The sequence below is a fragment of the Musa acuminata genome, chromosome BXJ3-5 (assembly GCF_036884655.1).
Source record: "Musa acuminata AAA Group cultivar baxijiao chromosome BXJ3-5, Cavendish_Baxijiao_AAA, whole genome shotgun sequence".
NCBI lineage: Eukaryota > Viridiplantae > Streptophyta > Magnoliopsida > Zingiberales > Musaceae > Musa > Musa acuminata.
This window is the reverse complement of record NC_088353.1, coordinates 37,471,677-37,499,545: the sequence shown is the minus strand read 5'-3', so window position 1 is coordinate 37,499,545 and position 27,869 is coordinate 37,471,677. Positions and strand designations below refer to the sequence as shown.

At 33.9% G+C, this 27,869-nt stretch overlaps 2 protein-coding genes across 2 annotated transcripts; both read left to right on the top strand.

The window, feature by feature from the left end:
* Window positions 1–9,209: 9,209 nt before the first annotated feature.
* Window positions 9,210–11,406, top strand: LOC135638405 (triacylglycerol lipase 2-like). Its single transcript, XM_065151521.1, has 9 exons — window positions 9,210–9,383; window positions 9,469–9,579; window positions 9,695–9,835; window positions 9,921–10,031; window positions 10,154–10,307; window positions 10,439–10,469; window positions 10,616–10,695; window positions 10,889–10,984; window positions 11,084–11,406. Exons 1-9 carry the CDS (start codon window positions 9,210–9,212, stop codon window positions 11,404–11,406), a joined length of 1,221 nt encoding a protein of 406 aa, XP_065007593.1.
* A 13,126-nt stretch (window positions 11,407–24,532) lies between these two features.
* LOC135638404 (triacylglycerol lipase 2-like) lies at window positions 24,533–26,696 on the top strand. Its single transcript, XM_065151520.1, has 9 exons — window positions 24,533–24,706; window positions 24,792–24,902; window positions 25,018–25,158; window positions 25,244–25,354; window positions 25,477–25,630; window positions 25,762–25,792; window positions 25,939–26,018; window positions 26,179–26,274; window positions 26,374–26,696. Exons 1-9 carry the CDS (start codon window positions 24,533–24,535, stop codon window positions 26,694–26,696), a joined length of 1,221 nt encoding a protein of 406 aa, XP_065007592.1.
* Window positions 26,697–27,869: the final 1,173 nt, after the last annotated feature.

The following is a 27,869-nucleotide window of genomic DNA, read 5'->3' as shown; positions in this document are numbered from 1 at the left end:
GAATTTCAAGATTCATCAAGGATGATTACGGTAAAACTTCAAATCTTTTGTCGTGAGTTTAAAATTTTATTCATAAAAAGCAATGAATTAGTACAAAATTTTCTTTTTCAAGTGATGAAATTGTTAGTCAAATGAAATCTTATGGTGCATATATTCATGATCATATAATTATTGTAAAAATTTTGAGAAGTTTAACTTCGAAATTTGATTATATTGTTGCTGTACTTAAGGAGTCAAAAGATTTATCTATATTTTTATTTGATGAACTAATGGGTTCCTCGTAAGCACATGAAGTAAGGTTAGAATATGTTACTTGAAAAAAGTGAAGAAAAAGAAGACAAAAAATCAACAAGAAGAGGATGTGACAGAGGAGGATTTCATGGTAGAGAAAATGGAAGAGGAAGAGGAAGATAACACTTAGATGGGCATGATGAATAAAAGCAATCAAATTATAATAAAAAATTACAAGAGTAGAATAATATTTGATTTTTGGATAATGTATATTTTAATCATATGTTAGGTATAAGATCAATGTTTAGAGATTTTAATGAAACTCTTGAAAGTTAGACCTGAAGATAACAAGCAAATTCAAGTGGAAGGGAAAGGAATAATTAAGGTGAAGATAAGTCAAGGGAAGGTAAAATACCTTGATAATATTTTTTTTGTTCCTAGTTTATCACATAACTTGTTGAGCATTGGACAATTGATAAATGATGGATATTAAGTTATATTTGATGATGGTTCATGCACTATTAAAGATAAAAAAATATAGTTTAATTAATTAGGTAAATGTTTGTATGATGTAAAACAAGATGTTTCCACTTGATGTTTCAAATATTAAAAAGCATGCTCTTATTGAAACTCAAAAGAATGAGTCTAATTTGTGACATTTAAAATATGAACACCTTAATAAAGATTGTTAAACAAAAAAAAAGATTTTCGGACTACCTAAAATTAATACGCTTGATGTATGTGAAGGATATATTTATGACAAATAAAGTAAAAAATTATTTCTTGTTATAAAAGCATGGAGAGCATCTAATTATCTTGAATTAATTTATGCTGACTTATATAGACCTATGAATACAATATCATTTAATGAAAGTTAATATTTTCTATTATTTACTAATGATTATAGTCGCATGAGTTGGGTATATTTTCTGAAATTGAAATCTAAAACATTTGATAATTTTAAAAAATTTAATGTACTTATAGAAAAGCAAAGTGGTAGATGTATAAAGACACTTCAAACAGATAGATATGGTGAATATTTATCTAATGAGTTTAAATTTTTTGTGAAGATAATGGTATTCGTAGAGAATTAACAACACTATATACACTAAAGTAAAATGGTGTAGCTGAATGTAAGAATTGAACTATCATTAAAATGACAAAAAGTTTGCATAAATGAAAATATATTCCAAATTAGTTTTGGGTAGAAGTAGTTGTAACAACAGTTTATTTATTGAATATTTCACCAACAAAGGTTGTTATGAATCAAACTCATTTTGAGGCTTGGTATAGTATGAAACCAAGTGTAAGGTATCTAAGAATTTTTTGTTGTATTGCTTATGCTTTGGTAAATTCATAAAACCATCACAAGCTTCGTGAAAAATCTAAAAAATACATCTTAATTGGTTATTCCTTACAATCCAAAGTATATCGATTGTATAATCCGATTAGTGGAAAAATTATTATTAACAGAAATGTTGTGTTTGATGAAAAGACAAGTTGTAATTGGGAGATCAATGAAAGTGGAACACAAATTCAGATTCCAACATAACTAGACACTCCACAGAATTAAGTGATAGATCCTACCCCAACAAGTTCTTCGTCAACCTCACCTGTAGTAGTTGAAATTCTGATTCCTCAAATGAAACCCCTCTAGGAAAAATCAGACTACTAACATAAATTTATGACTCAATATTTGCTTCATTTATTTCAAATCATAACTTTTGAGGAAGCAGTTAAAAAAAAGGAATTGTGAAAAACAATGAAGGAGGAAATCAAATCATTTGAGAAGAATGAAATATGGGAGATAATAAATCTACCGAAAGAAAAGAAAGCTATTGGATTAAAATAAGTATTCAATATAAAGTTTAATGTAGATTGAAGTATCCAAAAGCATAAGGCTTGACTTGTAGCAAAAGGATATTCACAATAACAAGATATTGATTTTGATGATACTTTTTGTCTTAAAACCGTGAGAATCTTCTTGGCTTTAGCTGCTCACTTGACTTGGCTTATTTATCAATTTAATGTGAAATCTACGTTTTTAAATGGAGATTTACATGAAGAGGTTTTTGTTACTCAACCTAAATATTTTTCGGTTGAAGAATATGAAGAAAAGGTATATAAGCTAAAGAAAGTTCAGCTTAAACAAGCTCAAAGGGTATAGTATAGTAAAATTAATTATTATTTTCATCAAAATAGATTTAAGAGGAGCAATAATAAACCTACTATTTATCTGAAGAAGGAAGGTGAACATAATATTATAATGGTTTGCCTTTATGTTGATGATATTATATATATGGGTTCATCTAATTCTTTTGTAGTAGAATTTAAAAAATGTATGACAAATAAGTTTGAAATGTCAATTCTAAGTGCATTATTTTCTTGAGTTAGAAGTGAAGTAAGGATCAGATTAAATTTTTATTTCACAAAGAAGATATACAATAGACTTACTCAGAAAATGTAACATAATTAATTGCAAAGCTATAGTAACACCCATGAATGTAAATGAGAAATTGAAACTTGAAGATAGTATATGTTTGACAAATGCAAGGTACTACAAAAGTTTAGTTAGAGGTTTTATTTATCTAACTCATACTCAAACAGATATTACCTTTTTCGTTGGTGTAGTATCCAGGTTTATGTATAGCCCAAGCAAACATCATCTCGGAACTGTTAAAAGAATTCTACATTATGTTGCTGGAACTACAGATTATGACATTTGGTATTCTCATAATTTCAAATGTAAATTATTTGGTTTCACTAATAGTGATTGGGTAGAAGCTTTAGATGATAAAAAGAGTACTTCAAGCAATATTTTTTAACCTCATCATGAGCTATATCTTGAAGTTCAACAAAGTAAATAACAATTGTGTTATCGACATCGAAAGTTGAATATGTAGTTACAACATCAGCAGCTTGCTAAATAATATGGCCTAGAAGACTTTTTGAAGATATTCATTAAGAGCAAAAAGAAGTAACGAAAATATTTTATGACAACAAAGCCACAATTGCAATAATGAAAAATCCAACATTTTATGGAAGAACGAAACATATAGAGATACACTATCATTTCATCTGGGATTTTGTAGTAAGTGGATCTATAGTAATAAAGTATTGTGGAATAGGTGAACAAATTGTGGATATCCTCACTAAATCGCTTCCGGTTCAGAAGCATGTTTATTTTATATCTCAAATCGATGTATATAACTATGAATAAAGAGGGAGTATTGATAATTGATTCATAGTAGTTATCTAGGTAGTTGTCATGTTCTAGATAGTTATAGGCACATTTTAAGTAGTGACCTATGATCTAGTAGTTATATGGTAGTTCCTATAACAAACTCAATCATGGGTGATATGATGGAGTGATGTAATTACTACTAGGTCCTATAAAAAGGATCATAGTTCATGAAGCAAGAAAGGTATGTGTACTTGGAATATCTTATAAGTATTTTATGTCTAACCTCTTGTTTAAACACTATATGATCAAAAGATTTTTTTTTAATTACATCATAGTATTCTGTTCTTATTATTTTCTTGCTCCTTCAACCCAACATACTCTATAGTAGATTCATATAGAAAGGGAAATAAATCATACGTCGAACCAATCGAATCAGCATCCAAATTATGTCCCTTTTGGACCGTGTCAGCTTCAAGTGGTATCACACCCAATGTCATAACAGAAGCAGCATGAGGACAACGGTGCTGGGTGAACATTAGGCATGAGTATAACCACAGCGTAAATAAATGATATTTCCAGGTCCGAGGAGATCTACCTTGTCTGCCTATTGCAGAACCCTCAGCGTCTCACGTATTATTATGTTCCTTCAGCATGTCATCAAAGAGGTTTTCCATATTTAACCGGTCAACATCCCATGCTTGGTTTTAACTTTCAAAAGGATGATTAACAATGACACATCTGATGCGTATTAGAACTTGGAACAAAGTTGATCAAGCAAAAAAATGAGTGATCACGTTAATACCTGTAAAGTTGCCTGATAAATACATTATGCAACTCATGTTTAGCGTGATTAACCTTTAACAATAATTGATAGGATATCATATATGATAATAATAGATCTTAAATTGTCGAAATACAACTTAAGAAAGAAAATAATCTCATGAAGATGTCGTTTATTTTCATCGACGCGAACTATCGATCGTTAATGTTGCATTTCACGCATCAAGATCTCTTCACAAATCATCTTTGGCAATGGGAAGAGTAAGAACAAACTAACAACTACTAAAGTAAGAAACAATCATTAACATACTGTAATGTCTCACTTATTTGGGGTGCTATGAGGATCTTTTCCCATTTGAGTTTTGCTTGGGAATTCATCAATTGCCAAAATGAGATGAGTTGACTCTCTCTATTTTGTTTCTCGTAAAGTATTCTTAGGGCTCTCACGATCTTCTTATATCACTAAACCATACAATTTGTCTAACAAAGACATTTATAACATCCATTTGAGTTGGTGGTGGATGCGTCCGAAGACATAGTGGGGATTATTTAGATGTAAGATGATCGATCCATGGTGTATCACTCTAAAATGTTTCAAGAATCTCAAAAGAATTATCTTATTTATGACAAATAATTACTCATGCTACATCACACAATCAAATATTGGTGCGTGTATCTCTCAGGGAGAGAGGCGACCATCGACACCACTTCAATACCTTTATATACAATCCAAATTATAGTAAATACGATATATGAAGTGGATGTCATATCTATAACAATACAACATGGTGATCAAGTATAAAAAGAATGTGTTGCTTTCTCAAGCTTTGAGATGCAATATATTGTGGCTACAAGTACAACATGCCAAATAATTTGGCTTCAAAGAATTTTAGTAGATCTCTAAGAAAAATAAAATAAACTAACTAAAATCTATTACAACAACAAGTGTATTATTGCAATGACAAAAAATCCTATTTTCCATAAGCGCATTAAACACATCAAAGTTCAACATCATTTCATTTGTGAACTGGTTGATAAAGAAGAAATACAAATGAACTACTATAACATCGAAAATCAATACCTTTACAAAATTTTTGGCGAAAGAAAATTTTAATTTTTTCGAAGACAACTTCAAGTTACAACTATTTTGAATTAAGGAGATGTGATAAGATTAATTTAAATAATTGAAATTAAATAAAAATAAAAGATTAAAATAAATAGATGAGAGTGAGAAGATTTCTTAGGATATGATATATTTTTTTATTGTTTAAAAAATTTATACATTATTTTTTTATTAATATAAATAGGTAATTTTGGATTAATTTAAAGGACTATAGATCATCGGAATACTCCTAATTTCTTCTAATATTTTTTTTTTCATTTTCTCCTTAATTTCTAAGGGCAGCGAGAACTCATACTGATAAAAAAATCGGCATTCTTAGGTATGCTAAGATGGAGACCTGCATCACACTCCTGCCTGAGGTTGGCTAGTATCAGAGACACTTTCATCGAATCGAACTTCTGCAATGATCATAGACAGGTGAATCACGCGATGCAACACTCCACGAACTTCTATATATATCTCAGTCGAGAGCCCAAACTGGTGTGACAGTTCATGAACAAACTGCAATGGCAGTGAGCAAGCCAGTCTTGGGGTTAGCCGCCACTGTGCTCTTGCTTGTGGTCCTCATGCTTGCGCGGCCTCAACACGGTCTCAGCCTGCGCAGAACTGCTCCGCGGCACTTGTCGGACTCGCAACGTGCGCTTCCTACGCCGTTCCTGGTTCCCATGGCGCGCCGAGTGACGAATGCTGCACTGCTATGAAGGGCGTCGATCGAGTCTGCCTCTACGACACGCTCAACTTCATCTCTCGAATGCCTGCCGCGTGCAAGCTTTCCCCGGTCACCTGCTCCGACCTGCTTAGTATGACGTCCTCCTCCCTCCCTCTCTCTCTCTCTTTTCCTCGCACTGCATGTATCGTTCACACGCCTGATGATTAATATAAATCATTTAAGTTATGATATATATTACTTATAGTAGCCACTCGATCAACTTTCTCACCCTTAAGTTTGAAAGCATCGACACAATGACATCATTCTATTTATATACAGAATTAAATGTTATGAATATGTGACATTATATCCAAAGTTTAAGGAAGAACAAATTATAACATAAATTATTAGATAATAATAAGAACAATATAAATATTTCTTAAGGATTATTTCATCAATAAATCACATCAATGACTAATTTTCAATCATCAAAGTACTTTATGAAACATGTGTATTTGCGTTACAAGATTGGCAAGAGAATTTTGTAACATATAAAAGAACAAACAATACCTTCCAATTCCAAATCGCAGAGGTATTATAGTTAGCGTGAGATAAACATGCTTGGAAGAACATATGCCAACACCATTCTAATCAGCACTAGAAAAACTACAAGGAAATATAACAAATTAAAGCTGATATCCACCATATCTACTCATTGAAGGGTGAAACACTTTTAACTTTTGATGACAAACCACACAGTTAAACATTTACATTAGCACAAAAAATGTTTGGAAGAACACAAGCCAAGCTAAGGTTATAGTGTGAAGTAAGGTAATTAAAAATTTAGCAAGCAATGTAACAAATCATGATTAGTAATTAGTAAAATTTACATAACTTCTGGAACCTACGTTATTATAATATTCTCATCACCTATTGCATTCTTCAATTAATAACACAAATGAACAATTCATTCAAAATTTATATCGAATATTCTCCATATAATTGAAAAAATCTTATGGTTGTTGCAATATATAAGATACTATAAAAATATTTTTTTTTCTTAAATATAAAGCTTACTTTTATGCTCGGTGATGTGATGCAACCATTGATAAAATACTATCATTCATAACTGAAGAGGAGATGAGATTATCATCTCTTAGTGATGCCATCATGAAGATGTTATAGAGAAGCCAATGTCGAAGACAAGAGGATATCATCATCGGAAAGAGGAGAATATCATTGTCATTCGTCATCAAATAAAAGAAGAGAGGAGAGGAGTGCTGGCTATTGCCACCTACACTAGGGTTACACTCGTTCAGTGTAACCCTCATGTAACCCTTTGGATTCAAATATGATCTAATCAACTTCATAAGATTTGACCCGGATCACAAACCTAATTGGACCGATCTAGCTCTTGGATTGGTCATATCTCGTTTTATCAAATGGGACAACTCGATTTCAAGAATATTTATGATATTTTAAAAAAAGGATACCAATCGATAAAAATCAAATATAGGGGCACTATATGGTAAAATCTCAGTGTTAGAGTTTTTTGATAAATTATCCTAATAAAATATATATTAAATTATATTGATTTATCAAAAGCATATCATATGAGAGAGAATCTTACTCAACAAATCCTGTGAATATCATATGAGAATCTTACTCAACAAATCTTGTGAATAAACATTGTGTGGGAGAGGATGGAGAGCCTAATATTCCCACACAAATCTTAAATAGGGTAATGTTGTTGGTGTTTTTCTTTTCAATTTATTCCTTATATTCAAACATTACATATGTATTGGCATTTATACGATTCGAATTCCACCTTTTATCTATTACATTACGCCTTCGTCGTTAGGATATCTCCATATAGATTGTTTTTCCATGTTGTACTACATGGATCTACACATTAAAAAAAAAGAAAAGGAGAGAATCACATTTGATGAAATTTATAGGGAAAGAGGATGATAACAAAAGAACAATAAAGAAAACAAATCAATTATATATATGTATATATGTATATATGTATATATGTATATATATATGTATATATGTATATATATATGTATATATGTATGTGTATATATGTATATATGTATGTGTATATATGTATATATGTATATATATATATATGTATATATGTATGTGTATATATATATATATATATATGTATATATATATGTATATATATGTATGTGTACATATATATATATATATATATATGTGTGTGTATATATATATATATACATATATACATACCTATCTTTATTAAGGTAGGTTTTAACAAGGATTCAAGAAAAAAAAAAGGAAAACACTGATTATGATAAATGAAGTAAAAAATCATCAAGCATCAATGAGTTCCTAAAACTAACAAAAAAAGTTTTTAGATACATTATGACATCTGTTATGAGCAGGTAAAATATTTTAAATTGTATTCTTATACTGATATTGATTGGGCTAGTTATGCACATGATAAAAAAAATACTTAAAGATTTATGCTCAATCTTAGCTTAGGTGTGATTTCACGGAGAACAAAAAAAAAAAGAATATATTGCTCTCTCAAGCTCTATGATGAAATATATTACGTCTATAAGCATAACATGTCAAACAATTTGACTTTAAAAAATTCTATTAGATCTCCAAGAAAAATAAGATGGATCAACTAAAAGTTATTGCGATAACAAGTTTACTATTGTAATGACGGTTTTTCATAAGTTTACCAAACATATCGAAGTTTGATATCATTTCATTCGTGAATTGATTAATAAAAGAGAAATTTAAATGGACTGCTATAGTATGAAAGATCAACTTGTCGATATCTTTATAAAAGCTTTGGTAAAGGAATAATTTTATTTCTTTTATTACAACTTCAAGTTATAACTATTTTAAATTAAGGGGGTATGAAAAGATTAATTCAAATAGTTATAATTAGATAAAATAAAAAGATTAAAATAAATAGATATCGGTGAAAACATTTATTAGGATACGATAATTTTTTTATTATTTAAAAAAATAAATAGATGCTCTTTAATCAATAAAAAACTAGCATTTTGAGAGCTGTTAACACGTAGCGAGAATCACGTATCACCACCCTTCAACTGCCTTAAACAGATCATCCTCTCCATTTCCTTCCTTCTCCTCCACCCTTTTAGAAGGCCATGAACGAGGTCTCATCCTCCTCCCTATAAGAAGGCCAATCCTTGTGAAGGAGGCGATATCATCCTTCGCTTACCTCCAACATGGCATTCCACAGCTGGCTTCTCGTCATCACCTTCGTCCTCTCCATGGGCTTCCAATGCGAGCTGGCCGGAGCTCGCGGACACCGGCAGCTGCTGCAAAGCCTCGAAGCTAGAAATGATGGGGTGTGCACCGCCGTCGTGAGCCCTCAGGGTTACGAGTGCCAAGAATATGAGGTAGCCGAGTGCAGATAAATGTGGATGGATTGATGATTGATGCGGGCATGGCATGAGTGGTTGAAGCTTGCTGCGTCCCTTGCAGGTGAAGACGCAAGATGGGTACATACTGACCATGCACAGGATCCCACAAGGAAGAGGAGGCGGCAGCCCGGGGAAGAGGCAGCCCGTGCTGCTGCAACATGGACTCCTCATGGTACGTTTCCTTGAGCAATCTGCATGTGTTGCCATGCATGCATGCACAGTACGCTGTCTTCTTCGTCATTCCTCTTATGATGATATGATGATTGACGATTGATGGGCGATGGCAGGACGGGTTGACGTGGCTACTGAATCCACCTCAACAATCACTGGCTTTCGTACTTGCAGACAACGGATTCGATGTATGGATTACACACGGCAGGGGCACCAGGTGGAGCCGTCGCCATGAGTCTCTCGATGCATCAAACCCGGTTAGTCATCTTCTCTACATTGCTGCTTATGAAGTCCTGAGCAGGTCGTTGGTATAATTAGCATCAACCTTTTGTTGTCTCGCAGGCTTATTGGGCGTGGTCATGGGATGAGTTGGCCAGCTATGATTTGCCTGCTACTGTGGGCTTTGTATTCCAGAAAACTGGGCAGAAGCTGCACTACGTTGGTCACTCCATGGTAGGAGACCTTTCTTTGAATTACTTTAATGCCAAACATATCATCCTTGTATGTTCATGTTCTACTACTACCACTGCTACTACAACAACATTTTTATAACTGTGTGGCGTTGGATGCTACAGGGAACTCTGACAGCTCTATCAGCATTCTCTGAAGGGAAGCTGGTGAACATGATCAAGTCAGCTGCCCTTTTGAGTCCGGTGGCCTATCTGACTTACATGGCAACTCCAATCGGAGCAGCTGCAGCCAGCGCATTCTCAGGAGAAGTAAGAACGAGTTCACAACACTCTACCATTTCACAGCACTGATTTTTCTCATCAAGGGAGCTAGATCATTATCTTCTTCTAATTTACCTACGTCCAGTGCTGTGTCATAGCTTTCTTGCTTTTTCTTGCAGATGTTGGGAGCGCTTGGAGTGGCAGAATTTCATCCTAAAGGGTACGTAAACTGACATATCCCTCTTGTTGTCAGAAGAAATGTGCTGACAAAATCATCAGAGGCCTTATCAACATGACCGACCATATATTGAGTGATGTTATCGTAAAAGCTCTTCTAATTCAAGTGCGTTCCTAATGGATAAACAGGCCAGTTGGAACCCAGTTTTTGGAGTCCGTCTGCGCTATGCCGGAGGTGAACTGCTACGACTTTATGGCATCACTCACAGGTACGGACAAATTATTCCGGTGATAATATTCCGCAACATAAGTTTGATTTGACTTTAATCATATATATATATATATATATAGATATATATATATATATATATATATATATATATTTATTGTAGTCTTCAATTAATTTACCTGTGTATTGACTTTTCCTTCCTTATTCTGCACACACACTCGTTTTGGATGTAGGGCCAAACTGCTGCCTTAATTACTCCACTGTTGACATCTTCTTGAAGTATGAACTCGAGCCTACATCTGTGAGGACACTCGTCCATTTTTCACAGAGTCAGTCAGTCTGATACAAATCTAAAATATCATGTAATTTAGCTACTTAGGGTTCTTTCTCACAAGGGAGTATGTATACCTTTCTTTGAGTACTAACAGCATTCAGACGTGGAGTGATAGCAAAGTACGACTACGAGAGCAGTATGGCCAACATGGCTGCGTATGGGAAGAGCAGCCCACCCGAATACCACATGTCCAACATTACACACGACCTGCCGCTGCTGCTCAGCTACGGCGGCGGGGACATGCTGTCGGACGTGAAGGACGTGCAGCTGCTGTTGAACGATCTCAGCAACCATGACGCCGACAAGCTCGTGTCTCAGCTGGTGAAGGAGTACGCACATATGGACTTCGTGATGGCGGTGAATGCCAAGCAGCTCGTCTACGACGGCCTCATCGCATTCTTCAACAAACACAGTTGATAGGCTTCTTCCTGTTGCAGCGCTTAATTATAACCATATGCGAATGGTGAAGGGCAAATGAGCGATTGCTGCTGACTTGACATTTTTGGTGTACTGTACTCTATTGAGAATTCACAGTAATTATCTAGGTAATTCTCAAGTTTTAAGTAGTTATATAATTAGTGACTCATGATGTAGTAATTATAGGATAATTCCTATACTTAACTCAATCATGGGTGACATGATGAAGTGAGGTAGTTACTATTAGGTTCTATAAATATTATCATAGTTTACGAAGCAAGAGAGGTATGTGTACTTAGGGAATATCTTGTAAGTGTTCTATGTCTTACCTCTTGTTTAAATACTACATCGATTTTTTTAATCGAAATGATTCTTTTTAATTACATCGCAGTATTATGCTTTTATCGTTTCCTTGCTCCTCCATCTCCAATATTTTGTGGTATCAGAGCTAAGTTTCAGTTTGAACTAGGTATTATAGCTTTCAATGAGATAATCTTCTCAAGAGTTGCAATGGCGTCAACCTCAAAGCAAGCTTAGTTGATTCAAAATAAATTTCAAGACTTATCAAGGGTTATTACGGTAAAACTTCAAACCCTTCGTCGTGAGTTTGAAATTTTATTCATTAAAAGCAATGAATCAGTACAAAATTTTCTTTCTCGAGTGATTGAAATCGTTAGTCAAATGAAATTTTATGATGAATATCTTCATGATCATATAATTATTGTAAAATTTTTTGTGAAGTTTAACTCCGAAATTTGATATGTTGTTGCCGCACTTGAGAAGTCAAAATATTTATCTACATTTTTTTTAGATGAACTAATGGGTTCCTCGTAAGCACATGAAGCAAGTTTAAATATGTTACTTAAAAAAGTGAAGAAAATATATTTCAGGTCTTCTACTTCAAAAGAAGATAAAAAATCAATAGGAAGAGGACGTGGCAAAAGAGGATATTGTGATAGAGGAAATAGAAGAGGAAGAGGAAGATGACACTTAGATGGGCTTGATGAATAAAAGCAATCATATTATAATAAAAAAATTATAAAAGTAGAATTCAATGTCACTATTATAAAAGGTTTGGTCACATGGAGGCAAATTGTTAGAAAAGAGTAAAGCAAGCAAGGAAAATGAAGAAAATAATAAATTATTTTTTACTCAGGTTAATGATATCTCAAATGATATTTGATTTTTGGATAATGAATGTTCTAATCATATATTAGGCATAAGATCAATGTTTAGAGATATTAATGAAACTCTTGAAAGTTAGAACTGAATATAACAAACAAATTCAAGTGGATGGAAAAGGAATAATTAATGTGAAGACAAGTCAAGGGAAGATAAAATACCTTAATAATGTTTTTTTTGTTCCTAGTTTATCACATAACTTGTTGAGTGTTGGATAATTGATAAATGATGGATATTAAGTTATATTTGATGATGGTTCATGCACTATTAAAGATAAAATAATATAGCCTAATTAATTACAGTAAATGTTTGTATGATGCAAAACAAAAGAATTGAAAAGCCTAATTAATTTGATGATGGTTATATTTGATGTTTCAAATATTGAGAAGCATGCTCAAACTCAAAAGAATTAGTCTAATTTGTGACATTTAAAATATGAATACCTTAATATTAATGGTTTAAGATTGTTAAATAAAAAAAAGATTTTCGGACTACCCAAAATCAATACGCTTGGTGTATGTGAAGGATACATTTATGAAAAATAAAGTAAAAAATTATTTCTTGGAAAAGCATTGAGAGCATCTAATTGTCTTGAATTAATTCATGCTGACTTATGTAGATCTATGAATACAAAATTATTTATTGAAAGTCAATATTTTCTATTATTTACTAATGATTATAGTCGTATGAGTTGGGTATATTTTCTGAAACTGAAATCTAAAATATTTGATAATTTAAAAAAATTCAAGGTACTTGTAGAAAGGCAAAGTGGTAGATGTATAAAGACACTTCAAATAGATAGATGTGGTGAATATTTATCTAATGAGTTTAATTCTTTTTGTGAAGACAATGCTATTCATAGAGAATTAATAGCACTATATACACTAAAAAAAAATGGTGTTGAATGTAAGAATTAAACTATCGTTAAAATAATAAAAAAATTTGCATAAATGAAAATACATTCCAAATCAGTTTTGGGCAGAAGCAGTTGTAACAGCAGTTTATTTATTGAATATTTCACCAACAAAAGTTGTTATGAATCAAACTCGTTTTGAGGCTTGGTATAGTATGAAACCAAGTGTAAGGTATCTAATAATTTTTTTTTGTATTGCTTATGCTTTGGTAAATTCATAAAACTATCATAAGTTGGATGAAAAATCTAAAAAATATATCTTAATTGATTATTCCTTACAATCCAAAGCATATCGATTGTATAATCCTATTAGTGGTAAAGTTATTATTAACAAAAATATTGTGTTTGATAAAAAAACAAGTTGGAATTGGGAGATCAGTGAAAGGGGAACACAAATTCATATTCCAACATAACTAGACACTCCACAGAATTAAGTGACAGATTCTACTCCAACAAGTTCATCGTCCACCTCACCCAATAGCATTTCAAATTCTGATTCCTCAGATGAAACCCCTCTAGGAAAAATCAGACCACTAACAAAAATTTATGACTCAACATTTGCTTCGTTTATTTCAAATCCTGACATTTGAAGAAGTAATTAAAAAAGAGGAATGGTAAAAAATAATAGAGGAAATTAAATCATTTGAGAAGAATGAAAATTGGGAACTAATAGATCTACCGAAAGAAAAGAAAGCTATTAGATTAAAATGAGTATTCAAAATAAAGTTTAATGTAGATTGAAGTATCCAAAAGCATAAGGCTCCACTTGTAGCAAAAGGATATTCACAATAACAAGGTATTAATTTTGATGATACTTTTTCTCTTAAAACCGTGAGAACCTTCTTGGCTTTAGTTGCTCACTTGACTTGGCTTGTTTATTAATTTAATGTGAAATCTATATTTTTAAATAGAGATTTACATGAAGTTTTTGTTACTCAACCTAAATGTTTTTTGGTTGAAGAACATGAAGAAAAGGTATATAAACTAAAAAAAGTTCAGCTTAAACAAGCTCCAAGAGCATAGTATAGTAAAATTAATTATTATTTTCATCAAAATAAATTTAAGAGGAGCAATAATAAACCTACTCTTTATCTGAAGAAGGAAAGTGAACATAATATTATAATAGTTTACCTTTATGTTGATGATATTATATATATGGGTTCATCTAATTCTTTTGTAGTAGAATTTAAAAAATATATGATAAATAAGTTTAAAATGTCAGATCTAAGTGCATTATTTTCTTGAGTTAGAACTGAAGCAAGGATCAGATTAAATTTTTATTTCACAAAGAAAGTATACAATAGACTTACTCAGAAAATCTAACATAATTAATTGCAAAGTTGTAGTAACACCCATGAATGCAAATGAGAAATTGAAACTTGAAGTTAGTATATGTTTGACAAATGCAAGATACTACAAAAGTTTGGTTGGAGGTTTTATTTATCTAACTCATACTCAACCAGATATTACCTTCTTTGTTAGTGTAGTATCCAGGTTTATGTATAGCCCAAGCAAACATCATCTCGGAATTGTTAAAAAAATTCTGCGTTATATTGCTGGAACTACAGATTATGACATTTAGTATTCTTATAATTTTAAATGTAAATTATATGGTTTCACTAATAGTGATTGGGTAGAAGCTTTAGATGAAAGAAACAGTACTTCAAGTAATATTTTTTAACCTCGAACTATATCTTAAAGTTCAAAAAAATAAGTAACAATTGTGTTATCGATATTGAAAGTAGAATATGTAGCTACATCAGCAACCTACCAAATAATATGGCCTAGAAGACTTTTTAAAGAAATTCATTAAGAGCAAAAAGAAGTAACGGAAATATTTTATGACAACAAAGCCATAATTACAATAATAAATTTTTTTAATATTTTATGGAAGAGCGAAATATATAGAGATACACTATCATTTCATCCGAGATTTTGTAACAAGTGGAGCTATAGTAATAAAGTGTTGTGGAACATATGTACAAGTTGTGGATATCGTCACTAAATTGCTTCCGGTTCATAAGCATATTTATTTCATGTCTCAAATCGATGTATGTAACTATGAATCAAAGGGGAGTATTGATAATTGATTCATAATAGTTATATAGGTAGTTGTCATATTTTAGATAGTTATAGGTATATTCTAAGTAGTGACCTATGATCTAGTCGTCATATGGTAGTTCCTATGCCAAACTCAATCATGGGTGATATGATGGAGGGTGGTAGTTACCACTAAGTTCTATAAATATGACCATAGTTCATGAAGCAAGAGAGGTATGTGTTCTTGAAATATTTTATAAGTGTTTTATGTCTAACCTCTTGTTTAAATACAATATTAATTTTTTTGATCGAAAAGATTTTTTTAATTACATCATAGTATTCTGTTCTTATTATTTTCTTGCTCCTTCATCCCAACATACTTTATACGAGATTCATATAGAAAGGTAGGTGAAAGGGAAATAAATCATATATCAAATAAATCATACGTTGAACCAGTCGAATCAGCATCCAAACTATGTCCCTTTTCGACAATGTCAGCTTCAAGTGGTATCACACCCAATGTCAAAACTGAAGCAGCATGAGGACAACGGTGCTGGGTGAACATTAGGCATGACTATAACCACAGCGTAAATAAATGATAGTTCCAGGTCCGAGGAGATCTACCTTGTCCGCCTATTGCAGAACCCTCAGCGTCTCACGTATTATTATGTTCCTTTAGCATGTCATCAAAGAGGTTTTCCCTATTTAACCGGCCAACATCCCATGCTTGGTTTTAACTTTCAAAAGGATGATTAACAACGACACATCTGATGCGTATTAGAACTTGTAACAAAGTTGATTAAGCAAAAAAATGAGTGACCACGTTAATACCTGTAAAGTTGCCTGATAAATACATTATGCAACTCATGTTTAGCGTGATTAACCTTTAACAATAATTGAAAGGATATCATATATAATAATAATAGATCTTAAATTGTCGAAATACAACTTAAGCAAGAAAATAATCTCATGAAGATGTCGTTTATTTTCATTGACGTGAACTATCGATCGTTAATGTTGCATTTCACGCATCAAGATCTCTTCACAAATCATCCTTCGCAATGGGAAGAGTAAGAACAAACTAATTTGGGGTTCTACGAGGATCTTTTCCCATTTGAGTTTTGCTTGGGAATTCATCAATTGCCAAAATGAGATGAGTTGACTCTCTCTATTTTGTTTCTCATAAAGTATTCTTAGGGCTCTCATGATCTTCTTACACCACTAAACCATGCAATTTGTACATTTACAACATCCATTTGAGTTGGTGGTGGATGTGTCAAGAGACAGTGGGGATTGTTTTGATGTAAGATGGTCGATCCATGGTGTATCAATCTAAAATATTCTGAGGATCTCAAAAGAATTATCTTATTTATGACAAAGAATTACTCATGCTACATCATGCAATCAAATATTAGTGCGTGTATCTCTCAGGGAGAGAGACGACCATCGACACCACTTCAATACCTTTATATACAATTCAAATTATCGCAAACACGACGTATGAAGTGGATGTCATATCTATAACAATTCAACCTGGTGATCAAGTATAAAAAGAATGTGTTACTTTCTTAAGGTTTGAGATGGAATATATTGTGGCTACAAGTACAACATGCTAAATAATTTGGCTTCAAAGAATTTTAGTAGATCTCTAAGAAAAATAAAGTAAACCAACTAAAATCTATTATAATAATAAGTCTATTATTGCAATGACAAAAAATCCTATTTTCCATTGGCGCATTAAACACATCAAAGTTCAACATCATTTCATTTGTGAACTGGTTGATACAGAAGAAATACAAATGAACTACTGTAACACCGAAAGTCAATACCTTTACAAAAGTTTTGACGAAAGAAAATTTTAGTTTTTTCGAAGACAACTTCAAGTTACAACTATTTTGAATTAAGGAGATGTAATAAGATTAATTTAAATAATTAAAACTAAATAAAAATAAAAGATTAAAATTTAGATTAAAATAAATAGATGAGAGTGAGAAGATTTCTTAGGATATGATAGATTTTTTTATTGTTTAAAAAATTTATACTTTATTTTTTTATTAATATAAATAGGTAATTATGGATTAATTTAAAGGACTATAGATCATCGGAATACTCCTAATTTTGGATTAGTTATAGGGTAGTTCCTATACCTAACTCATGGGTGACATGATGAAGTGAGGTAGTTACTACAAGGTTATATAAATATGACCATAGTTTATGAAGCAAGAGAGGTATGTGTACTTGAAATATCTTGTAAGTGTTTTATGTCTTACCTCTTGTTTAAATACTACATCGATTTTTTTCTTTTTAATTGCATCGTAATATTATGCTTTTATCGTTTCCTTGCTCCTTCATCTCCAATATTTTATGGTATCAGAGCTAAGTTTCAGTTTGAACGAGGCATTATAGCTTTCAATGAGACAATCTTCTCAAGAATTGCAGTAGCATTAACCTCAAAGAAAGCTTGGTTGATATTTCAAAATAAATTTCAAGACTCATCGAGTATGATTACGATAATATTTCAAACCCTTCATCATGAGTTTGAAATTTTGTTCATGAAAAGCAATGAATCGGTGCAAAATTTTCTTTCTCTAAGTGATTGAAATTGTTAGACAAATGAAATCTTATGGTGAATATCTTCATGATCATATAATTGGTACAAAAGTTTTAAGAAGTTTAACACAGAAATTTGATCATGTTGTTGCCGTAATTGAGGAGTCCAAAGATTTATCTATATTTTCATTTGAATAAATGGGTTCCTTGTAAGCATGTGAAGCAATGTTGAACATATCACTTGAAAAAAGTGAAGAAAAAATATTTCAGATCTTTTATTTCAAAAGAAGATAAAAAATCAATAGGAAGAGGACGTAGCAAAGGAGGATTTCATAGTAGAAGAAATGAAAGAGGAAAAGGAAGAGGATACTTAGATGGGCATCATGACTAAAATCAATCAAATTATGATAAAAAAAATTACAAGAGTGGAATTCAATATCATTATTGTAAAAGGTTTGGTCACATAAAGGAAAATTGTTGGAAAAAAGAAAAGCAAGCAAGTTATGTAGAAGAAAATGAAGAAAATAGTAAGTTATTTTTTACTCATTCACAAGTTAATGATATCTTAAATGATATTTGATTTTTGAATAGTAGAAGTTCTAATCATATATCAGACATAAGATCAATGTTTAGAGATATTGATGAAACTCATCAGTTGAAAGTTAGATTCGGATATAACAAGCAAATCCAAGTAGAAGAGAAATGAATAATTAAGGTGAAGACAAGTCAAGAGAAGGTAAAATACATTGATAATATTTTCTTTGTTCCTAGTTTATCACATAACTTATTAAGTGTTGGACAACTGATAAATGATGAAAATTTAATTATATTTGATGATGGTTCATGCACTATTAAAGATAAAAAATATGGTCTGATTATGATAAATATTTGCATGACACAAAATAAGATGTTTCTGTTAGGATCGAGAGCACTAAGAGGGGGGGGGGGTGAATTAGTGCAGCGGAAATCTTACAGCGATTAAAAACCAAAAGCTGCGTTCGTTAAGAAACTATTATGATGCAAAAGCAAATTCTCAGTTTGTATCTAAGTGCAGTTTGCGTCTAAGCGCAGATTGCGTCTAAGCGCAGTTTTGCGTCTAAGCGCAGTTTACGTCTAAACTCAGATTTACGTCTAAACGCAGTTTTACGTCTAAACGCAGATTTACGTCTAAACGCAGATTTACGTCTAAACGCAGATTTACGTCTAAACTCAGATTTACGTCTAAACGCAGATTTACGTCTAAACGCAGATTTACGTCTAAACGCAGATTTACGTCTAAACGCAGTTTTACGTCTAAACGCAGATTTACGTCTAAACTCAGATTTACGTCTTAAACTCAGATTTACGTCTAAACGCAGATTTACGTCTAAACACAGTTTTACGTCTAGACGCAGATTTACGTCTAAACTTTGAAACTTGTTTGTATACTCGCAGAAGGCAGTATGCAGTTGAAATCAAGACGTAAACGTAAACTGAAATCTGATGATTGAGCGAGGAAAGCCGATTTACGTCTGAATGCAGATTCGGAAGAACAGCACTTAGAACTTGTTCGTGAAAGCGCAGAGAGCAGTAGCAATGGAGGAGGTTTGCAGTAATGATAAAGTGCTCGAAAATAAACGCAAACCAGAGATTTAGAGTGGTTCGGTCAGCCTTGACCTACTCCACTTTTGGCTCCCTCCACCGACGAGGTTGCCGACGTCAACTAGGTGCCTTCCTTCAATGGGCGAAGGCTAACTGCCCTTTTTCAGTTTCTCTCCTTTTGACAGGCTCAGGAGACAACCTTTACAGACCTTTCTCTCCTCACTTTACAACTGAAAACTTGAAGAACAGAAGGAGGAGACTTAAAGGATTTACAACACTTTTGAGCTCTTAGAATCACAGAAAAGATCAAGATTTCGGTGTAGGTCTGTATCTTTTCAGTGCTGAATGGGTGGGGTATTTATAGGCCCCAACCCAATTCAAAATTCGAGCTCAAAACGATCAAATCGATCAAATCCCAAAATTCTGGGATCAGGCGGTTGCACCTCTCGACTGGAGAGGTGGCACCGCCTGGTAGAGCTCGAAGACTGAGCTCTGCCGATTGCTTCTTCTCTGCCAGAGCTCGAAGACTGAGCTCGATGGTTGCATCACCTGGCAGAGCTCGAAGACTGAGCTTGGTGGTTGCATCACCTGGCAGAGCTCGAAATCTGAGCTCGGTGGTTGCATCACTTGGCAGAGCTCCAAACTGAGCTCAAGCTGATGCACCATTCTGCCAGAGCTCGAAGACTGAGCTTGGTGAATGCATCACCTGGCAAAGCTCGAGACTGAGCTCAGGCTGATGCACCACTCTGCCAGAGCTCGAAGACTGAGCTCTGTGGTTGCATCGCCTGGCAGAGCTCGAAACTTGAGCTCTGGCGGTGCTACCTCTTGGCAGAGGAGGTTGCACCGCTTGGCTGGGGCGGTTGCACCTCCTGGCTGGGGCGGTTGCACCTCCCAACCTCGCAGGAAGACATAGCCTGGGCGGTGCTACCTCCAAGCTGGAGAGGTGGCACCTCTTCACTATTCCAGCTCACTTGGTTTGGCTCCAAACTTGGTCCAAACCAGTCCGAACTTGGGCCTAATTGGCCCCTACTTGGGTTATAGGATTAACACCTAATCCTAACCCTAATTAACATGCTAACTATGAATTTAAAGACATTTTCTAAGCTATTACAAAGTCCGCAAGTCAAGACTTCTTCTAGCGAGCTTCCGGCAAACTTCCGGCGGTCTTCCGATGAACTCTCGGAAACCATTCTGCGGACTCCCGGCAAGCTCCTAGACTTCACGATTTGTTCTTAGCGAGTTCCAACGAGCTTCTTCGGCAAGCTCCGATCTTTCTCGGCGAGCTCCGCGAACTCCCAACGAATCTTCGGACTTCCGTCGAACTCTCGAACTCGCAACAAATCCTTCGCGCTTGACTCCGACACTTTGTTTCGCTTTATGTCTTCATCGTTATCATAGTTAATCCTGCACAACAAAACAAAACTTCAATCGAGACAATTAATCCTAAGCAATTAACCAAGTTGTCCGACATGTCATTGGTCCCTCGACGCTTCGTCCGATTCTTCGGCACATCGTCCTCTCGTGCAGCCTATTGCCCAATCGGCCAGTTGACTCCGCAACTCCGATATCCTTGGCACAATACCCGCTCTTCTTGGCCCGATGCCCGAGTCCACGGCCCGAAGCCTTCTGTCGATACGTCGACCGATCCACCGGCCCGACGTCCAATCTTCTGACATGTTCCTTCGGCACAATATGATTTTCCTGCTTTAATTGTCTCATCCTGATCGAAGCATCCTGCGTCACTCAAAACGCAGATTAAATCATAAACATATATCAAGTAGTTTCATCATCAAAATACGAGATTCAACAGTTTCTACTTGATATTTCAAATATTGAAAAGCATGCTCTTGTTGCAACTCAAAAGAATGAATCTAATTTATTTCATTTAAGATTTGAACACCTTAACATTAAAGATTTAAGATTGTTAAGTAAAATAGAAATAGTTTTCGGATTGCCTAAAATTAATACACTTGATATATGTGAAGAATGCATTTATGGTAAATAAAGTAAAAATTTATTTCCTGTTGAAAAATCACGGAGAGCATCTAATTATCTTGAATTAATTCATGCTGACTTATGTGGACCTATTAATATAAAATCATTTGGTGGTCGTCAATATTTTATATTTTCTATTGTTTACTGATGATTATAGCCACATGAGTTGGGTATATTATGAAATTGAAATATGAAACATTTGATAATTTTTAAAAATTCAAGGCACTTGTAGAAAGGGAAAGTGATAGATATATAAATATACTTCAGACAAATAGATGTGGTGAATTTTTATCTAATAAGTTTAATTCTTTTTATGAAAAAATAGTATTATAGAGAATAAATAGCACCATATACACTAGAGTAAAATAGTGTAGTTGAACATAAGAATCAAACTGTTGTTGAAATGATAAAGAAGCTTGCTTAAAAGAAAACACATTCCAAATTAGTTTTGGGCAAATGTAGTTGCAATAACAGTTTATTTGTTGAATATTTCACCAACAATGACTGTTATGAATCAAACTCCTTTTGAGGCTTGGTATAATATAAAACCAAGTATAAGGTATTTGGTAAATTCACAAAACCATCACAAGCTTGCTAAAAAAACAAAAAAATGCATCTTAATTGTTTATTTCTTATAATCTAAAGCATATTGATTATATAATCCTATTAGTGGTAAACTTATTATTAACATAATTTTGTGTTTGATGAAAAAGCAAGTTGGAATTCGAAGATCAATGAAAGTGGAACACAAATTCAGATTCCAACAGAATTAAAAACTCTAAAGAATCAAGTGACAGATCCTATTCCAACAAGTTAACGTCAACCTCACCTAGTAGCAGTTCAAATTCTGATTTCTCAGATAAAACCCCTTCAGGAAAAATCATATCACTAAAAAAATTTATGACTCAATATTTGCTTTATTTATTTAAGATCCTATGACTTTTAAGGAAACCATTGAAAAAAAAGGAATGGTGAAAAGTAAGGAAGAAATCAAATCAATTGAGAAGAATGAAACCTAGGAGCTAATGGATCCACCGCAAGAAAAGAAAGCTATTGATTAAAATGGGTGTTCAAAATAAAGTTTAATATAGATGGAAGTATTCAAAAGCATAAGGCTCGGTTTATAGCAAAAGGATATTCACAACAACAAGGTATTAATTTTGATGATACTTTTTCTCTCGAAATCGTGAGAATCTTATTGGCTTTAGTTGCTCACTTAGCTTAGCTTGTTTATCAATTTGATATGAAATCTATATTTTTAAATAGAGATTTACATGAAAAAAATTTTGTTACTCAACCTAAATGTTTTTTTATTAAAGATCATCAAGAAAAGGTATATAAGCTAAAGAAAGTCCTTTGTGAGCTTAAATAAGTTCCAAGAGCAGAGTATAGTAAAATTAATTATTATTTTCATTAAAATATATTTAAGAGGAGCAATAATAAACCTGCTCTTGATTTGAAGAAGGAAAGTGAACATAATATTATAATGGTTTATCTTTATATTGATGATATTATATATATGGGTTAATCTAACTCTTTTATAGTAGAATTTTAAAAATGTATGATAAATTAGTTTGAAATGTCAGATATAGGTCAACTGCATTATTTTCTTGGGTTAGAAGTGAAACAAGGATTAGATTAAATTTTTATTTCACAAAGAAGATATGCAATGGATCTACTCAGAAAATCTAACATAATTAATTACAAAGCTACAATAACACCGATGAATGTAAATAAAAAATTAAAACTAAAAAATTGTATATGTTTGATAAATGCAAGATACTATAAAAGTTTGTTTGGAGATTTCATTTATCTAACTCATACTCGACCAGATATTACCTTCTTTGTTAGTGTAGTATCTAGGTTTATGCATAGCCCAAGAAAATATCATATCGGAATTGTTAAAAAAATTCTACGTTATATTACTGGAACTGGCATTTGGTATTCTCATAATTTTAAATATAAATTATTTGGTTTCACTTATAGTGATTAAGTAGGAGCTTTAGATGATAGAAAGAGTATTTCAAACAATATTTTTAACCTCGGATCATGATCTATATCTTGAAGTTCAAAAAAAGTAAGCAACAATTGTGTTATCAACATCGGAAGCAAAATATGTAGCTGCAACATCAGTTGCTTACTAAGTAATATAGTCTAGAAGACTCTTTGAAGATCTTCATCAAGAACAAAAAGAAGTAATAGAAATATTTTGTGACAACAAAGTCACAATTACAATGACGAAAAATCTAATATTTTTTAGTAAAACGAAACATATAGAGATGCACTATCATTTCATTCAGAATTTTGTAATAAGTGGAGTCATTGCAATGAAGTATGGAACAGGTGAATAAGTTACGAATATTCTCACAAAGTCATTTCTAGTTCAGAAATTTAAATGAACTATTATAGTACTTAAGATCAACTTGTCGATATCTTTATAAAAGCTTTGGTAAAAGAATAATTTTATATCTTTTATTACAACTTCAACTTGTAACTATTTTAAATTAAGGGGGTATGAAAAGATTAATTCAGATAGTTATAATTAGATCAAATAAAAGATTAAAATTTAGATTAAAATAAATAGATATCGGTGAAAACATTTATTAGGATACGATAATTTTTTATTAATTAAAAAAAATAAATAGATGCTCTTTAATCAATCTAAAAACTAGCATTTTGAGAGCTGTTAACACGTAGCGAGAATCACGTATCACCACCCTTCAACTGCCTTAAACAGATCATCCTCTCCATTTCCTTCCTTCTCCTCCACCCTTTTAGAAGGCCATGAACGAGGTCTCATCCTCCTCCCTATAAGAAGGCCAATCCTTGTGAAGGAGGCGATATCATCCTTCGCTTACCTCCAACATGGCATTCCACAGCTGGCTTCTCGTCATCACCTTCGTCCTCTCCATGGGCTTCCATTGCGAGCTGGCCGGAGCTCGCGGACACCGGCAGCTGCTGCAAAGCCTCGAAGCTAGAAATGATGGGGTGTGCACCGCCGTCGTGAGCCCTCAGGGTTACGAGTGCCAAGAATATGAGGTAGCCGAGTGCAGATAAATGTGGATGGATTGATGATTGATGCGGGCATGGCATGAGTGGTTGAAGCTTGCTGCGTCCCTTGCAGGTGAAGACGCAAGATGGGTACATACTGACCATGCACAGGATCCCACAAGGAAGAGGAGGCGGCAGCCCGGGGAAGAGGCAGCCCGTGCTGCTGCAACATGGACTCCTCATGGTACGTTTCCTTGAGCAATCTGCATGTGTTGCCATGCATGCATGCACAGTACGCTGTCTTCTTCGTCATTCCTCTTATGATGATATGATGATTGACGATTGATGGGCGATGGCAGGACGGGTTGACGTGGCTACTGAATCCACCTCAACAATCACTGGCTTTCGTACTTGCAGACAACGGATTCGATGTATGGATTACACACGGCAGGGGCACCAGGTGGAGCCGTCGCCATGAGTCTCTCGATGCATCAAACCCGGTTAGTCATCTTCTCTACATTGCTGCTTATGAAGTCCTGAGCAGGTCGTTGGTATAATTAGCATCAACCTTTTGTTGTCTCGCAGGCTTATTGGGCGTGGTCATGGGATGAGTTGGCCAGCTATGATTTGCCTGCTACTGTGGGCTTTGTATTCCAGAAAACTGGGCAGAAGCTGCACTACGTTGGTCACTCCATGGTAGGAGACCTTTCTTTGAATTACTTTAATGCCAAACATATCATCCTTGTATGTTCATGTTCTACTACTACCACTGCTACTACAACAACATTTTTATAACTGTGTGGCGTTGGATGCTACAGGGAACTCTGACAGCTCTAGCAGCATTCTCTGAAGGGAAGCTGGTGAACATGATCAAGTCAGCTGCCCTTTTGAGTCCGGTGGCCTATCTGACTTACATGGCAACTCCAATCGGAGCAGCTGCAGCCAGCGCATTCTCAGGAGAAGTAAGAACGAGTTCACAACACTCTACCATTTCACAGCACTGATTTTTCTCATCAAGGGAGCTAGATCATTATCTTCTTCTAATTTACCTACGTCCAGTGCTGTGTCATAGCTTTCTTGCTTTTTCTTGCAGATGTTGGGAGCGCTTGGAGTGGCAGAATTTCATCCTAAAGGGTACGTAAACTGACATATCCCTCTTGTTGTCAGAAGAAATGTGCTGACAAAATCATCAGAGGCCTTATCAACATGACCGACCATATATTGAGTGATGTTATCGTAAAAGCTCTTCTAATTCAAGTGCGTTCCTAATGGATAAACAGGCCAGTTGGAACCCAGTTTTTGGAGTCCGTCTGCGCTATGCCGGAGGTGAACTGCTACGACTTTATGGCATCACTCACAGGTACGGACAAATTATTCCGGTGATAATATTCCGCAACATAAGTTTGATTTGACTTTAATCATATATATATTATTTATTTATTTATTGTAGTCTTCAATTAATTTACGTATGTATTGACTTTTCCTTCCTTATTCTGCACACACACTCGCTTTGGATGTAGGGCCAAACTGCTGCCTTAATTACTCCACTGTTGACATCTTCTTGAAGTATGAACTCGAGCCTACATCTGTGAGGACACTCGTCCATTTTTCACAGAGTCAGTCAGTCTGATACAAATCTAAAATATCATGTAATTGAGCTACTTAGGGTTCTTTCTCACAAGGGAGTATGTATACCTTTCTTTGAGTACTAACAGCATTCAGACGTGGAGTGATAGCAAAATACGACTACGAGAGCAGTATGGGCAACATGGCTGCGTATGGGAAGAGCAGCCCACCCGAATACCACATGTCCAACATTACACACGACCTGCCGCTGCTGCTCAGCTACGGCGGCGGGGACATGCTGTCGGACGTGAAGGACGTGCAGCTGCTGTTGAACGATCTCACCAACCATGACGCCGACAAGCTCGTGGCTCAGCTGGTGAAGGAGTACGCACATATGGACTTCGTGATGGCGGTGAATGCCAAGCAGCTCGTCTACGACGGCCTCATCGCATTCTTCAACAAACACAGTTGATGGGCATCTTCCTGTTGCAGCGCTTAATTATAACTATATGCGAATGGTGAAGGACAAATGAGCGATTGCTGCTGACTTGACATTTTTGGTGTACTGTACTCTATTGAGAATTCACAGTAATTATCTAGGTAATTCTCAAGTTTTAAGTAGTTATATAATTAGTGACTCATGATGTAGTAATTATAGGATAATTCCTATACTTAACTCAATCATGGGTGACATGATGAAGTGAGGTAGTTATTATTAGGTTCTATAAATATAATCATAGTTTACGAAGCAAGAGAGGTATGTGTACTTATGGAATATCTTGTAAGTGTTCTATGTCTTATCTCTTGTTTAAATACTACATCGATTTTTTTAATCGAAATGATTCTTTTTAATTACATCGCAGTATTATGCTTTTATCGTTTCCTTGCTCCTCCATCTCCATTATTTTGTGGTATCAGAGCTAAGTTTCAGTTTGAACTAGGTATTATAGCTTTCAATGAGATAATCTTCTCAAGAGTTGCAGTGGCGTCAACCTCAAAGCAAGCTTAGTTGATTCAAAATGAATTTCAAGACTTATCAAGGGTTATTACGGTAAAACTTCAAACCCTTCGTCGTGAGTTTGAAATTTTATTCATTAAAAGCAATGAATCAGTACAAAATTTTCTTTCTCGAGTGATTGAAATCATTAGTCAAATGAAATTTTATAATGAATATCTTCATGATCATATAATTATTGCAAAATTTTTTGAGAAGTTTAACTCCGAAATTTGATATGTTTTTGCCGCACTTGAGAAGTCAAAAGATTTATCTACATTTTTATTAGATGAACTAATGGGTTCCTCGTAAGCATATGAAGCAAGGTTAAATATGTTACTTAAAAAAGTGAAGAAAATATATTTCAGGTCTTCTACTTCAAAAGAAGATAAAAAATCAATAGGAAGAGGACGTGGCAAAGGAGGATATTGTGATAGAGGAAATAGAAGAGGAAGAGGAAGATGACACTTAGATGGGCTTGATGAATAAAAGCAATCAAATAATAATAAAAAAATTATAAAAGTAGAATTCAATGTCACTATTATAAAAGGTTTGGTCACAAGGAGGCAAATTGTTAGAAAAGAGAAAAGCAAGCAAGGAAAATGAAGAAAATAATAAATTATTTTTTACTCAGGTTAATGATATCTCAAA

Coding starts and splice junctions, on each gene's coding strand:
- LOC135638404 (XM_065151520.1), top strand. CDS start 24,533: ATGGCATTCCACAGCTGGCTTCTCGTCATCACCTTCGTCCTCTCCATG. Junction 26,019..26,178: donor CTTTATGGCATCACTCACAG/GTACGGACAAAT, acceptor CTTTGGATGTAG/GGCCAAACTGCTGCCTTAAT. Junction 26,275..26,373: donor ACTCGTCCATTTTTCACAGA/GTCAGTCAGTCT, acceptor GAGTACTAACAG/CATTCAGACGTGGAGTGATA.
- LOC135638405 (XM_065151521.1), top strand. CDS start 9,210: ATGGCATTCCACAGCTGGCTTCTCGTCATCACCTTCGTCCTCTCCATG. Junction 9,836..9,920: donor CTCTCGATGCATCAAACCCG/GTTAGTCATCTT, acceptor GTTGTCTCGCAG/GCTTATTGGGCGTGGTCATG. Junction 10,985..11,083: donor ACTCGTCCATTTTTCACAGA/GTCAGTCAGTCT, acceptor GAGTACTAACAG/CATTCAGACGTGGAGTGATA.